At 46.4% G+C, this 15,876-nt stretch overlaps 2 protein-coding genes across 3 annotated transcripts in view; both read left to right on the top strand.

Moving 5' to 3' along the window:
* The window catches only part of TAF1 (TATA-box binding protein associated factor 1), a 113,405-nt gene extending 102,441 nt beyond the window's left edge, over positions 1 to 10,964 (top strand). The window contains exons 36-40 of the mRNA XM_045030454.1: positions 5,665 to 5,790; positions 7,799 to 7,897; positions 8,158 to 8,308; positions 9,005 to 9,182; positions 9,386 to 10,964. Coding sequence (XP_044886389.1) covers positions 5,665 to 5,790; positions 7,799 to 7,897; positions 8,158 to 8,308; positions 9,005 to 9,182; positions 9,386 to 9,602 — 771 coding nt within the window. The 3' untranslated portion in view covers positions 9,603 to 10,964. The remainder of the gene's footprint in view (positions 1 to 5,664; positions 5,791 to 7,798; positions 7,898 to 8,157; positions 8,309 to 9,004; positions 9,183 to 9,385) is intronic.
* Positions 10,965 to 11,977: 1,013 nt separating this feature from the next.
* OGT (O-linked N-acetylglucosamine (GlcNAc) transferase) overlaps positions 11,978 to 15,876 on the top strand; it is an 83,210-nt gene continuing 79,311 nt past the window's right edge. Inside the window, exon 1 of one of the 2 annotated variants that reach the window (XM_045031174.1) lies at positions 11,978 to 12,161. In XM_045031174.1, coding sequence (XP_044887109.1) covers positions 12,125 to 12,161 — 37 coding nt within the window. In that variant the 5' untranslated portion in view covers positions 11,978 to 12,124. The remainder of the gene's footprint in view (positions 12,162 to 15,876) is intronic. The other variant, XM_045031175.1, reaches the window with a different exon arrangement.

The raw sequence follows: 15,876 nt of genomic DNA, 5'->3' as shown, positions 1-15,876 counted from the left end.
CCATAGCAATATGTACTCTATCTCCAGTGTCTCAGAGAAACACTGCAAAGATAGAGAGGCTAGACTGAAGCTCTTCTTAATGGGACGCTCCATAGCTTCAATAGGGTCCATTCCTCCCTCCCACCGGGCACATTGGCCTCAACCTCTCTGGCAACTGCAGTGACTTCTGAAGCTCAAATGAGGGGTATGTCACCTTATAGAGCTGACTCTCAGGAGACCTTGTCTCTCAAAATGGGTACTGCCAAGGCTCTGGCTGACATGGGTACTGAAGCCCTGGTACTGCCCAAGAAGCCCCGATTGCAGAGACCTTCAGGTAAACAGCACTGAAAAGCCCCTACTGGGTAACATCTGATGCCTCTAAGCACACAGACACATCAAGATTGGGTGTTTTACTAAGAGATATGCTTTAGGAATTATTCTGGGGAAGTTTTATGGCCTGTGCTATTGAGGAGATCAGAATCATCCCTTGTGGCCTTAGAACCTATGAATCTAAAACCAGGGATTTCAAGACCACCTCAAGGGCTCTGGTACTTTCGTCATCTCAGAGCCACAGAGACCAGCCAGACTGGCACCTAGCTCTCTCCCTGGTACCATCCTCTTTGGAACATCAGCACTGCAAGCACAGAGACACCATCTCATCAGCCTCTCTGGTACTGTATGCAGCATCTTTAGCCCTGCATCAGTCCCCATTCTCGGCTCTGGTACTGCCTCAGGCTCCTCCTGCCTGTTATAGTCCTCCAGATTCCTTTCCCCTGAGGATCTCCTCATCTTGGGGGAACTTAAGTCCCCCCTCTTAAGGAGCCACTTCCCTGGTACCTCTTTGACAGCTGGAGATTGAACCCTTTTGCATCAGAACAGGATCTGATCCACTGCCTCCAGCACTGATGCTTCAAGCCCTCTTCCCCCCCTCCCCTTTATCTCGGGATGACACATCTTCAGACTCTGAGATTTCCATGCAGGGCTCTTTTGACACTGTTCCACCACACTTCTCTAGGAACATACCCTGAGAAGGACTTTCCAGAGCTCAGCATAGGTCCTAGATCCTTTGGGCATGAATACCCTTGGGGACCCTTCCCATTGGGCTTACTCGACCACCTTGTCACATTACAGCAACCAATTTTATAGGGTAGCACCTTGGAGGAAATACCAGCAAGAGTACTTGATGGTACTGCAAGTCACAGGCACTATAGACTCGCCCACTGGTACCATGTGCTCCTTCATACCCAAGGAGACCCAGGAGGAGTGAGACCCACTGAATGAAGAAGGCTCTCCCCTTTTGACCAAATCCTTCTCCTTCCCAGACCTGGTAATGCCACAACAGCCTTCCCATACAGACAACTTTAGGGCCCTCCAGAACTCAATGAACCATCTAGCGGAATCCATCCACCTGTGTCAGTGGGGCATCACAGTCTTTCTATATCGGGACAACTGGCTTCTCAGGGGCCACTATGCCCAAGAAACCCAATCAGCAACAACCAAGATCCTTGCCCTATTTCAGTCCCTGGGCCTTCATATCAATCTAAAGAATTCCGTTAACACCAGTCCAGTGGATAGACTTCACTGAAGCCACACTAGACTCCCTAACTGTCAGGGTGTACCTGCTCAAGGAAAGATTTTCCACAATGTCCTGCCTGATCTCTACTCTACAACACAGCCTCCAAACAATAGGAAGGGCCTGCCTACAACTCCTACGCCACTTGTCTGCATCCATGTTTGTTATGCTGTGTGCGAGACAGCACCTCAGATGTCAGTCCTTAGTCAAGCCTGATATGTACACCCTAAACAGATGGTCTTTCCAAATGAATCACAGTGCCCCCACAAGTAGTAGACTCCTCTCTCAGGTGGTGAAAAGACCCACTGAAGGTCTGTGTGGGAACCCCATTCTCATGTCTGCCACCTTTGAAAATCCTCACACCAGATGTCTCTCTCCTGGGCTGTGGTGCACATCTACAAAGGGCCACAGCACAAGAGGGCAAATGGCTCCAAGAGATATCACTCCACATCAGTATCCTGGAGCTAAGGACAATCTGCTGTGTTTGACAGCAATTCCTTTACAGCACACTCTGTAAGGGTAATGTTGGACAACAGGGTAGCTATGTACTACACAAACAAACAAGGATGAGGAAGAGCCCTGTCCTTGTACAGAGAATTGCTAAGACTGTGGAACTGGTGCATCTCCCGTCACATAGAACTCTCTGAAGTTTACCAGTTGGACCTTTAGAACACAGCTGCAAACTCTCTGAGCAAGAATTTATATCGGGACCCTATGTGGGAGCTCAACAGCTCCTTCTTCCACAGCATCTGCCAAATCTGGGGCCTCCTGAAGGTGGACCTCTTTGCAGTCCCACCCATTGCGAAATGTTGCCTTTTCTGCTCCAACAGACGATACAGCCATAGCTCTTTGGGAGATGCCCTGCTAGTACCTTGGCCCCACGTCTTGCTGTACACTGTGACGGGATCCCAAGGGTACAAACTGACACTGTGGGATTGCTGTGCCCCCTTAACTCTTCAGCCGGGGCTGTCTCTCACAATGGTATGCCAGTGGCAAGCAGCAAACCCCTCCAGGTGCTATGATAATCACCATGTTTAGACCCCACACCCAGCTAAATTGTATGAAGGCTGTTTAAGCCACTCAAGAATTATACAAAGAGAGGCACCAGCAAATCACCCCAGCCTGGCACCCCAGAAATATACCGTCTTATACTGCTCAAGACTTCCTTGCATAGTGCGAGTTCATTAATTAGTTTGCCACTCCAACAAAGGGTGGTGGATGTTCAACAGCCCATGTTAACCTGAGCTGAGATTCTCTGTTTTAGATAAAATATAAAACAGATTCATACAGAAAGATAGATTTTAAGTGATCATAAGTAGAAGACAAAAATATCAAAGTTTGGTTACATAAGGAAATAAAATCGTAGTCTAAATTGTAACTTTAACAAACTAAGCAAGATATGAATCAAACAGCCTTTCTCAACCTACTAGATGTTATAGCAGATGTGGGCAAACTACGGCCTGCAGGACCGTCCTGCCTGGCTGGGGAGCCTAGTCCCTGTCCTGTTGTCCCCGCTCCCCCGCAGCCATGCCGCTGCGCAGGCCGCGCTCTGGCCCGCCACTCCCACTGGGCAGCATGGGGAGCAGAGGGCAGTTGGATAGGGGGTGGGAATCTCGGGGGGCTGTCAGGGGGCGGAGGTGTGGATAGGGGTCGGGGCAGTCAGGGAGCAGGGAGGTTGGATGGGGGCGGGGGTCCCAGGCGGGGATGGTCAGGGGACAAGGAGTAGGGTGGGGGATGGGTTGGGGATTCTGAGGGGGGCAATCAGGGGGCCGGAAGTGGGAGGGGGCGGATAGGGGACCGGGGCCAGGCTGTTTGGGGAGGCACAGCCTTCTCCACATAGTTGCGCAACTGCGATGTGGCCCTCGGGCCAAAAAGTTTGCCCACCCCTGTGTTATAGGATGCTCACAGTTCTTAATATGTAAGCTGCATTTCCTTCTGAGCCTGGGACCAATCTCCTTAATTCAAAGTTTTTGTCTTCCAAATGATTTTCCAGGTGTTGAGATGGGGGAGGAGAGAGGCCAAATGGTGACGTGGGGGTCAGGTAGTCCCCCGTGTGTATGTGCCCTCTCTAAGAAGTTTCTGGGTGAGCGGATTCTTCTTGATGGGCCATCATCATGTGTGTGGCTGGTTCTGGTGTAAGTCTGTCTTACAAGGTGCTCCTTTGTTGTAACTGAAAGGCTGGCTGTGGGCATCTCCTAACCTCACAGTATATTTCAGTAACACACACATAACAAAACTTCATAACTTCAGATACAATGGTAACACACATAATTCAACATGGTAATAAGGCTCAACAGATCAAGACTTTTTTAATACCACCTCACAGGACATGCATTGTACAAAACATACCAAAATCATAACACAGTAGTGAATATGGAGGTTCCAGGGTGCTACCTTGAAGGAGCGAGGGCTGATAGCAACCTCCTGGTTGAAACAAGTATGGTATTCGGATTTACTTCATCTCCCTGTGGTTATGCCTCTCTGCCTTCCACTCAGGGATCCATCCCAACTTTTCATCTCTGAAACTAATGGCTTAGCTCCTCAGTGATTCTCGGGCATAGAGTTAAATTGTTCGGTCAGTCCTTTTGACAAGCAGAAAACTACAACTCACAAAACTTATCTGCAGAAGTGGAAACATTTCAGTTGCTGGTGCTCTCCCCGCTCTTTGCAAACCTCAGAAGCTCCATTCTCAAAGATTCTGGAGTACTAATGGACTTAATGGCACAAAGTCTGTCAATGAGCTCAGCCAGAGTAATCTGGCTGCTATCACAGCCTTCCAGTCACCTATAGAAGGGGTTTCAGTCTTTTCCCACCATACATGGTCCAAGTCGTTAAGGGCTTACATAATTGATTTCCCTCTGTCCAGAACCCTGCTTCCCTTAGAACCTTAATCTGATTCTCAACGCCTTAAGAAAACCCCTGTTTGAACCAATACCTGTTCTCTCTCCCTGAACACTCCTTTCTGATAGCCATAACCTCAGCCAAAAGAAAGGGAGAATTTAGGAGAATAATTGCAGACCCATCAGACCTTTCTGCTGTGACAGGGTCACATTGCGTCCATGTCCTCGCTAAAGTCTTTTCAGAATTTCACATTGATCAAGGAATTTGTTTGCCAGTATTTTAAATCCTCATGCCTTGAGAGAGGAAGCTACTCTTCTGACCCTAGTCTTCGACTTTTACAGGACAGAGACCTTTAGGGCCTCTCCCAGATTCTTTGTATCCTTTGCCAAAAGGGGGAAGTGTCAGCCAATTTCCACTCAGACTTTCAAAGTGGATTTTTGGTTGTATCTTGACATGCTATGAAGTAGCTGGGATACATCCCTCCTCATAGAGTGACAGCCCAAGCCACTAGGGCTCAGTCTACTTGTTTAGCCTTCCTTAAAGATGGCCTGATACCAGAAATCTACAGGGCTGCAAGCTCATCCTCAGTTCACACCTTCACCAAATATTACATTGTCATACCTGAGTCCAGAGCCTGACACAGTCCTCCAAAGTGTCTTGGATCTGCCTCCTCAGTACCTGCCTTCATATTGAGATACTGCTTGGGAGTCTGCCTGTATGCTTTTACATGGGAGCACAAAGTGCTGTTCTGTACAGTCGCAGACACTGCTATTCACTAGCTCAATAGAGAGTGCATGCGCCTGCGTACATCCTACGGAAGTGCACCCATAGGGACCAAACAGCTAGAATAAGTCAAGTTACTGTACAGGTAAGTAACCTCTCTTTCCTTTCATTTCTGTTTTCTGAATTCTTTCCAATGTAGTGATTAGATGGTTCACATAAGAATAGCCAAAAAGTTGTAGGGGTGTTGTTGTTTTTTTAACCATACCGTAACATGATACTAAATATTTTTTGTCCTGTCTTTATATTGTGCCCATTCATGTACTATGCATGTTTTAAGTCAAAATATTTTTTCTCACTTTTCCTTGGGAGTAAATTCCTTAGTTTAATTATAAGGTGTTTAATAATGAGAGCCAGGTCAAACAAATGTATTCTGTGTTTAGTTCTGAAAATGATGAACTCCGTGGTCATTCTTATCACTTGTGGTAGAGTTCCAAAGTCTTGGTCCAGCTCCTGAGAAAGTTACGTCTCCTGTTTCTCATGTACTTTAGCCACCAGATTTGTATGATACCAACACCTCTCTCAGTATGTCACGTGATGCTTCAGTCTATCAAGATGAGAGCAACTTGTCTGCTATGGACACTCCCACCACTACCCCAGAGAAGCGGGGGACACAGGTCAGAAATCTCCCATTTTTCATGTGGTAGAGACCTAGGAAGTAGAAGTAATTTATTGGAAGGAGGTGATTAGCTTTGTGGGTCAAAAGAAGACAAAGACACATTTGTGTCTTTTCCTGGCAGAAGTGGAGCTAGGTGCAGTTAAAAAGGTTCTCTCTATCTCAAGAATGGGGAGCAGAGTCTGACGACTGATCTTTTTTTTTTTTTTCCCCCTTTCCTTGGAGGGAGAAGTTGGTGAGTTAAAAGGCTCTCTTTGCTCTGGTAGTGGATGGGATTTTTGGTGTTACACCGGAATCATATGATACATGGAGACATAGTTATAACAGGGCTACAAGATTAGTGAAATGTGGGGCTTTGTGGAGGCAGAGGAACAGTCAATTGCTAGAGCAGCCTTTGAGAGAGCTGCTTTCTTTCCTGTGTCTTCACTGCTACAGCGAAGAAGGAAAAACTGAAAAGAGACAACTGGTAATAAGGACTGGTGAAAACCTACGGCTGAGAGAGAATCTGTGTAGGGCCAGAGACCCTCGCTTATACTACTCAGGACGGACACATGGTGACTCATGCTACAAAGGCCTGATGTTAAGTCCCTCTTTAGTTTTGATTAGGGCACAGAAAAAAAGTATTCAGTAGGTCTGGGAGATTTTTTTATTTTTATTATTGTAGCACCAATATGCTGGGTGCTGTACAGACACATAGGAAGTGACAGGTACTGCTCTCTGAGGCCTGGTCTACACTGCAAAATTTTGCCAGAATAGCTGTGTTGTCTAGGGGTAGATTTACACTTACCTTCCCCGTCGACGCGGTGAGTTCGACTTCACGGAGTTCGAACTATCGCGTCTGATCTAGACGCGATAGTTCGAACTCCGGAAGCGCCGCGGTCGACTCCGGTACTCCACCACTGCAAACGGCGGTGGTGGAGTCAACGGGGGAGCCGCGGAGTTCGACCCCACCGCGTCTGGACGGGTGAGTAGGTCGAACTAGGGTACTTCGAATTCAGCTACGTTATTCACGTAGCTGAATTTGCGTACCTTAGTTCGACCCCCCCCTTCTTAGTGTGGACCAGCCCTAGGAGTATGAAATAATCACATCCATTGGTCGACATAACTATGTCTGTAAAAACCCTGGTGTAGATGCAGCTATGCTGATGGAAGAATACTTCTGTATTGTTTGTGGAATTGGTATAGTTATGCTGGCAGAACTCCTTCTGCTGGCTTACACTGCATCTACACTGGGGGTTGTGCTGGCCTAATAATATTGGCCAAGGTTCTGTAGTGTAGAGAAGCCTTGAAAGCCAACAACAAAAAAGAGGGAAAACATATATTCAAAGTGGTCAGGATGATGACAGGCACCTGTTTGGTTTTATTTTTTCATACGGGGGCAGAGATGGACTGAGGGGGGAATGGCATACAGGGATGTATTAATAGGAGCGTGAGTATGAAAATGAAGGAGGACAACGACATTAAGCAGAAAGAACGGAAAGGAAGTGGGCAGAGTGAGGCGGCAGCAGATATTGTGAGAGAGAGAGCAGGGAGGATCTTGGGGCATCCCACTCAGCAGTCTAAGAATATCAGAGTTCAGTTGTAGAATATAGTCTGATATCATTACTATCTGCTGTTCTGAAAATGCTTCCTAGTGGGCAGTGTCTAGTACATGTGGGAGTTGATTCTGTCCCCAAGAGTGCAGCACTTTCTCCTCAGCCCATATGGCTGACAAAAGGTCTGCTGGAGCCTGCTGACTGCCTATGAAAATGTCCTAGGAAAACTTGTAGTTTAAGGTCTAGTGGCCCACTCTGAGTAGCGAGGAAAGCAGAGAAGCCCAGGCTTTAAACCCTCAGTTTCTCTTGGACTCCTTAGGAGGAGTAGAGCAAGAGAAGCCAGGTAGCAGACAATGCTAAGTGGTCTTGGAATACTTAGGAAGAGTCCCTGTTCCATGGGTGGATTTTTCATTGTGGTGTCAGTCACCGCTGGTACCTTCCTCAATGGTATTGCTATTTGTGTTCCTCATTCAGATACACCAGGGACGAGGTAGGCTGGGCGAGGAAGACTCTGACGTAGATATTGAAGGGTTTGATGAGGATGAGGATGGGAAACCTAAGACTCCAGCCCCAGTGAGTATATATACAGAAGTCCCATCTGTAGTCCACTTGCATCCTCATGATAGAAGACTCCACAGTGCAGGGGAAGTCTGCTGGGTCTGGCACACTCAGTGACATGAGAATCCACAGCAGTGACTAATCAGATACTTATCTGAAGTCCTAAAACTGTCAATATAAAAACAAATGACTGAGTATATTGTCAATATGCCAGGTATGGCAGCAACCTCGTATATGACCTTTGATCTATGCCATTCCCATTCTGTGTGACCTAGGAAGTTGAAGATGGGGATGGTGACCTTGCTGATGAAGAAGAAGGCTCAGCACAACAGCCCCAAGCCAGTGTTCTTTATGAAGATTTGCTTATGTCAGATGGAGAGGATGATGATGAAGGAAGCGATGAAGAAGGCGATAATCCCTTTTCATGTAAGTCCTGGCTCTTTAAATCACAGCCCTGAGCAGGAATCAGTTGTTCCCAAACCCAGACAATTTTCATACCCTTCAATTATAGTAGTATACACTACAGCTTTTGTAGGTATACAGGACACTGTATATTTGTATATTGGTTACAAAGTACAGATTGTTATGGAGATGTTAAGAGCAGAAAGAGAGAACCAGATTAATTTAGATGAAAGCTAAGATGAAGTGGAGTAGCAGTGAATGCTCAGTGTGGGCAGGAGAGAGAGTTGGGTGTTCACACATGATTCAGATGGTGGAACTCTGAAGCTTCGAAGAGGAGAGGCCTGTGGCTAGATGTAATGCTGAGGGACATGTGGAGTGGGCTGGGCAGCTGGTGCAAGCGCAAATGAGATTTGGATAGGAAAGCTGGAACATTGGATTGTACTATGAAGGACCAGAGAAGGGGACGGTTGAAGCTACACAGATAGGTTGGCTGATACACACAGTGGGATGGATGAGTAAGAAGAGGTAATTATTTTGGTGCAAGAATGGCAGATAAGATACTGTGTGGAAGATAGATGGCTTTTGTAAAAGGAAAAATTATTCTGGAAAACCAGCCAGTATTGTATCCTTTCAGCAGACTACAAAAGGATGCAAATCAATCCACAAGGTATAAAAGCTCTGTCAAAATTAATAAGCAGGCCTCTTCTGTTTGTTGCACAGCTATCCAGCTGAGTGAAAGTGGCAGTGATTCAGATGTGGAGCCCAGTGCAATGAGACCCAAACAACCTCATGTCCTTCAAGAGAACACACGAATGGGCATGGAGAATGAAGAGAGTATGATGTCCTTTGAGGGAGATGGCGGAGAGACCTCTCATGTTATGGAGGACAGTAATATCAGGTAATCAAAGTTGAGAATAATATAGAAATGTAGGGAATGGGGTAGGAATGCAGGCTGTAAGGGAATCTCTCAGCTACCCAAGTCCTGACACTTTTGAGCAGGTCACCAGACTTTTTTTTCTTTTTTGTAAGAGGTTAAGTAGAAAATGTGGATGTAAATAAGCTGAAAATGTCAGTGTAATGAGATTCCATTCTTTCTTTTAGTTATGGCAGCTATGAGGAGCCAGATCCAAAGTCCAACACACGAGATACCAGCTTTAGCAGCATTGGAGGGTATGAGATCTCTGAAGAGGAGGAGGAGGAGGAGGAACAGCGATGTGGGCCAAGTGTGTTAAGTCAGGTTCATCTTTCAGAGGATGAGGAAGATAGCGAGGATTTTCACTCCATTGCAGGAGATAGTGACCTGGACTCGGATGAATGAGTTGCCCAGACACCCTCAGTTACTGAGGGATGTAGCAATCTGTGGTCTGGATTCAGATGAATGAATTTCCCTCATACTCTTTTGTACTAAGGGACTATGTGCTGTTAATTTGAAGCATCTTATTTTTCTTGTATAACTTAAATTTTAGTAGAATTCTGTTGTATATTTATTATTAAATTATCTGAATTGTGAATGACAAGATTTAGACCAAGATAACTTGCTGTGACCTGCACAGCAGTCCAGGAGCTCTAGTTACTGAAGCCAGCTACAGTTTATAATCTGGTTTACTTCCCTTTATTCTTTTCAGATATACACTGAAAACTTCTTACAAATATTAGTCTGGTGTTTAAATACCTTACATTGACCTTTGATATGACTCAGTTAACCAGCTCATACATTTATATAAGAAATAAACAATTGAAGAAATATTCTACAAAAGTCTGAGTAAATTTAACATCTAAAGCAGCAGTTTTCCCTTTATTAAAGAGAAGGGCATGGTCCTTTATATTTTCTGAAGTGTACCCCAAATATTGAGAAAAAAATTAGTCAGGTCCATCAGCCCATGAATGCATTCCCTGGAATTCTACCACAACTGGTTTCTAGGTCTCTTGAGAACTGCTTAACGGCCTTGAACATCTTAATTCACAGGAAGAACAGGTCTTTTGAAGCTCCTTGCTCAAGTCATAGTTTGTCCTGGAATTCCATAACTGCTAACCCAAGTCTTCATCCAGGAGTTGCACAGGAATTTCTCCGGGCTTTCCTTGTGCTTTAAAATATCTGGGAGTGAGTTCACTTTCTTGTCTTAATCAAATGAAGAGAAAGCATAGAACTGTCTAGGAAATGCTATAGAGCTCCTTGTGTCTCTATTGTATAGCTCATTGGATGAATCCTTAAAATAAAAATACAGATAAATTCCTTATATGCTACTTCATTATAGGATGGTTTCTGTTCCACTGTCCCTTAGCTTTTGTGAGAGCAGGTCTCAGTCCACTTGTGATTTCATAACCATCCTTGCCACGTAAGCATGTTGGTGCTCTTCCATGTATGGGACAGAAGGGAGAAGACTAGATTGTGTTCAAAGTGAAATTTAAAATCTGATGTGTTTAGCTACTACAAAGTGAGTACTTAGCGATTGGGTTCCTTCAAAATACCTATGTTGCACTTGGAAAAATCCCTTCTTGTAGTAGCTACAAATCCAACCAGAATCATACATATTGAATTTCCTGACTTGTGTATTTAAATTCTGTCTTTCAGTTGATAGTGACATATTTTGTTTTAATGTAAGTTACTTTGTTTATTTAATGTACAGTTTGGTAGTCAATGTATTTGAAATAAATTTGTAACAGTAAGAAGGTTGTAATGCTCATTTTGTGAAACATCACAGGCTTTCAGCTGAAACTGGGGCGTGAGTGTGAGAGGTATTAATGAGGCTGAAGGTATATGGCAGGGGTCGGCAACCTCTGGCACGTGGCTTGCCAGGGTAAGCACCCTGGTGGGCTAGGCCAGTTTGTTTACCTGCCATGTTGGCAGGTTCGGCCGACCGCGGCTCCCACTGGCTGCGGTTCGCCATCCCAGGCCAATGGGGGCAGTGGGAGGTTGCCCACCCCTGCTATATGGTATGGTCTGGGAGTAGGGGGATCATGGTAGTCACATATTTTACAGAAAATAAGCGATTCCCTAGTATGAGGAGGGGCTGGGAGCGATCAGCCCCCCTCACCCCCCCTCCAGATTAATTTATACCAAAATCATCTCAAATTTCACAACTGTGAACACGAGAGTAGCTGCCCTGCTCCCCGTGCCCTGTGCTGGGCAGCGCTCTTCTCTTCCCATCGGCCTTTTTCCTGGGGGGCCTCGCTACGAGACTCGAGTCCAGCTCGCCCCGCCGCCCCCTGCAGCAGGGCCTGTCCGGGGATACTGGGGGGGGAGGGAATCGGGCGCGTGCTCCCAGCGCGGGGCACCCACGGGGCGGGGCTCGCGCTCCAATATGCACGCGCCACGGCCCTGCGTCTCTCCTTGACGCACGCACCCGGAGTTGGCCGCGGGCGCCATGTGCTGGTGAAAGAAGGTGGTAGCGCCTGACGCATGCGCGCTGAGCTCTTATTTGTCGCAATGGTCTCACGCGGAAGGATAACGAGGTGAATAGAAACATTGTATAGGCTTCTATGGCTCCCTTATCAGGGAGTCCATCGAAAGGAGGCGAGTTATTTCCAGAAACAGATTCATCCGCCGCAACTGGATTTGGTATCGGCTACGATTCTATACCACCCGGACTTCCTTTGCCTATTCGGACTACTTTGTGGAAAGAAATAGGTCCGTTAGGAGCCATATGCCCTGTCCGTGTAGCTTCCTCCGCCTCTGCCGCCATTTCTGGAGCCGCCGCCTTAGCGTGAAGGGGGCGCTTGGAGAGGCAGTTGCTCGGTGGCTTGTTCGCGCCTGACTGGATCTCTCCGCGCCCGGGGAGCCCCAGAGCTTCAGCCCGAGGCTCGCCCGCCCGCCCAGCCGCAGCCCCGGCGTCTCTCCTGATGGCGACCTCTGTGGGGAATGTGGCTGACAGCACAGGTACCGGGCCTGCGGGGCCGGGCAGGCCGCGCCGCGCCTCGCCTCGCTGTGGGGATGCGGGAGAGCTGAGATCGCCGCCCTGCTAGGGCGGTGGTGTTGGCGGGGCTGTAGCTCCCGTGTCCCCGGAGGGCCTTGGGGCGGGGCGCTTGCGCGGGCGGGAGAGCCGCAGGCCCCGCGACCGCTGCTCGTGGAGGGCCGTTGGCAGGTATTTCCTCTTCCGCCCTCGGGGAGCGTGCCCCCCCCCCCAAGAGGTAAAGGGGCCCGTCTCCCCAGTCAGACACCGCAGCCGCCCTGCGGCCGCTGGTCCTTTGGTTCGTCCGCGTGGACAGATTGGGCTATTGATACTATTGATAAAAATAAGAATGGAAGTTTAATTCCAGAGCTCAGTTTTCTGGGGGTTCTTAGCCATTACGGCAAATGTGGTTGTTTTAAAGAGAGCTCAACGAAAATGTCAAAGCACTGAGGTGTATACATTGGCAGCGGGGGAAGGGTTTTCTGCTGGTGAGAAGCACAAGCTAGTACGGAAGTATTCTGTATCCTACGTGTTGATGTATGAATCATAGTGTCAGCATAAAACACTAGTTTCTGTAAAAAGAACGAGGAGTACTTGCGGCACCTTAGAGACTAACACATGTATTTGGGCATATTGCCTTTTCTGTTTTGTGACCAAGTGCCTGAGAAGTTTATACTAAATTATTCAATTTGAAAGGTGGAATTTTCCAGAAGCCTGTATCTGAGGTTCAGTAAGTGTGCATAGAAGAAAGCAGTCCCCAGATATTTCACACAGCAACTCAAGGTGGCTCGCTGATCTTGCAAAACAAACAAATTGGGCACGCTGAATTTATGTTCTTTCTGTAACAACTTGTTGTAAATAGTATAAATTGCAGGTCTTAAACTGCAATTTGTGGGGGCCACGTTAGTCTAACCTTTTTTTAACTTTTATTTCTATTTTTTAAGTCACACTGTTTGCCTTTTTTGTTTTCATATTTCAGTTTTCATCATAGCTTGAATTTCTTGTAAAGCATCAATGAGTGTGCATTTTTTGATGGGTTGTAGAGCCATGATTTAGTTCGTACTTGCATGAAGGCTTTATGAAATAGGGCCCAGAAATATTTCTTGGGAAATGCCTGGATCTCTCCTGCTACCTCATCCCCTTAGTTCCAATTACAATTTTCAGGAGTTCCTTTTCTGTACTTTCAGGAGTATGCATTGAAGTGAACCAAATACTTTATTTCATAAATTGACAGCTTAATAGGAAAATGCTTTTAAGATCTGCTGTTAAGATCAAATCTTTTGCAAGAAAATTAGCTATTGGGGTCTTTTTATAGCTTTTTCATATTTGTTTTCTATGCTGGTTATCGCTGTATCTGAGCACGTGACAAACATTAATTTATTGTCACAGCACATATTATTCTTGGTCAAGGTCTCTCATAAAGTCAAGTACTCTTTAGAAAACATTTGAATTAGTGTACTTATACTAGACTATATAAATAATAGCAAAAGAGTTCTGTATGTGCCTGAGGAAGAACTCTTCTGGAATCTACTTAACTATCATTGTTACTTACAGAACTACTTTGAGTTGAAGTGGATTCTAGATGAAGGTATTAATTGCAAGGCTGTGCATTTGTTGGATAAATTGGTGTCTCTTTTATATAAGTGTTAAAGAGAAGGGCTCTGGTTTCCTTTTGGACTCTGATCTAAGTGGCCACCCCACATCCCCCAATACTTGCAAGTAGGACCAGTTCCAAAATTTAACAGGAGTGAAGTGGTTGGTTGGCACTAGGGCTCCTGAATTTATTTGGTGGGGAGAAGTGGGGATGTTGCTCATTTTTGAAAGAGTTGGCAAATGAAGGAAATCTAAGGGTGTGTTTCACCCATCCTCAGGTTAGTAAAATCCATTCTCCCAAGTTTTGGACAAAAGTAAAGCATCTCTGATCCACTTCCTTGTATTTGTCACCCTCCAGGTCTTACCTGGAGTGCAGTTTTAAGCATGAAACTTAAATGTTTGTTTTTTGACAGACCATGGTGGTGGTAAAAAATTGTATCTAAATATCAAAGAAAACAAGTAAGCCAGGTTACCTTTAGTTTCACAATTGTAAATCTCATTTCAACATTTCCATCTTGATTTAAGGTCAGTAGTACATAGCAATTGATTTCCTCCTTTTAGCTTTCCTTGTCTTTGCAACTTCAGTAGTAGAAAAACGCTTAACAGCAGGGATTGGAATCTTTTTCACCAGGCACCAGCTATTTGAAGGACTAAAACTGAACCAGAGGTAGCAACAATGGGAACTGGGTACCTAACAGTGTGGTCTAGGCCAGTGGTTTTCAAACCTCTTTTCTGGTGACCCAGTTGAAGAAAATTGTTGATGCCTGCAACCCAATGGATCTGGGGATTACAGGTTTGGGGGGTGGGAGGGGCTTAGGGTTGGAGTGAGAGCTGGGTATGAGGGGTTCAGGGGGTGGGAGGAGGCTCTGGGCTGGGGCAGGGGGTTAGGGTGTGGGACGGGGTCAGGGCTGGGGGTTCAGGCTTGGGTGGGGCTAGGGATGAAGGGTTTGGGGTGCAGGAGGGGGCTGTGGGTTGGGGGGGCTCAGGAGTGGTGCTTGGGGTTGGGGCGCAGCTCCCGGTCAGCAGTGCAGCCAGGGTGCAGAGGCAGTCTTCCCACCTGTCCTGGCACTGCAGACTGTGCAGCGTCTGAAAGTGGCCAGCAGCAGATCTGGATCCTAGGTGGTTCTTGCCCACAGGCACCGCGCCAGTGCTCAGGGCGGGGGCAGTGTGTGGAGCCCCGTGGGGCTGCCCCCCACCTAGGAGCTGGGCCTGCTGCTGGCCACTTACTACAGGGCACAGCGCGGTGCCTTAGCTGGGCAGCACCGATGATGATGGGACCAGAGCCATCGCAACCCAGTGCCTTACATTCTGCGACCCAGTAATGGGTCACAACCCACAGTTTGAAAACCACTGGTCTAGGCAATCCTCTGGTGAGCTGCCTAGTCCTCCACCAGATCAAGTTCCTGGGAATGGTGCTGTCTTAGATTCCCCAGGAAGAGTCCAGCTTTCATAGCCTGTGGCTAGTAGTAGGATTAAAAATTTGAAGGGCCACTTATTCTTTCAGCCTGTTTTGGAGGTTTGTCTGCGAATAACTTAAGCCAGCTTCTCTTAGGAACTTTCCAAAGCTGTGTGATAAAACTTGAGGGATTCATAGTTATGTACATGACCACAGTGTTGCTAATTCCACCCTAGGACAGTATGTCAAAGCTATGAACAATAGGAGACACACTAGAGCTGTCTGTCTTCCCTTGGAAGATAACACTGAATCAGCTTAGCCTTCCAAACATGAACTGAGTGTCTCTTTACAATCAGCACTGGAAATAGTCATTTTTAAATGAAAGATTGAAGGGATACCATCAATTTGAAATGAGTGAATTAAAAAACTGAGTAAGTAGCTTCAAATTCACTTGATCTTTCTCTTTCTTTTTTCACAATTTCCTACTTTTCACACAGCAGTATACTTTTTAGATTCTCACAAGCAAGGGAAACTGACTTTTGGGGATTCCTGTAGTATCTATATGGTTCCCTGGTAAATTAGATCTGTTTGAGGTCCCTAGTATTACAGAGGGTTCAGCCGTACTTCGGCTTTACATTTAATAAAATGAAGATCAACCAGGTTATGGTGCAAAATGTTTATGTGCGAGACTGGCTGCACAAGGGTGTTGTAGC

Source organism: Mauremys mutica, chromosome 9 (genome assembly GCF_020497125.1).
Source record: "Mauremys mutica isolate MM-2020 ecotype Southern chromosome 9, ASM2049712v1, whole genome shotgun sequence".
NCBI classification, from domain to species: Eukaryota; Metazoa; Chordata; order Testudines; family Geoemydidae; genus Mauremys; species Mauremys mutica.
This window is presented reverse-complemented; position numbering and strand designations above follow the sequence as displayed.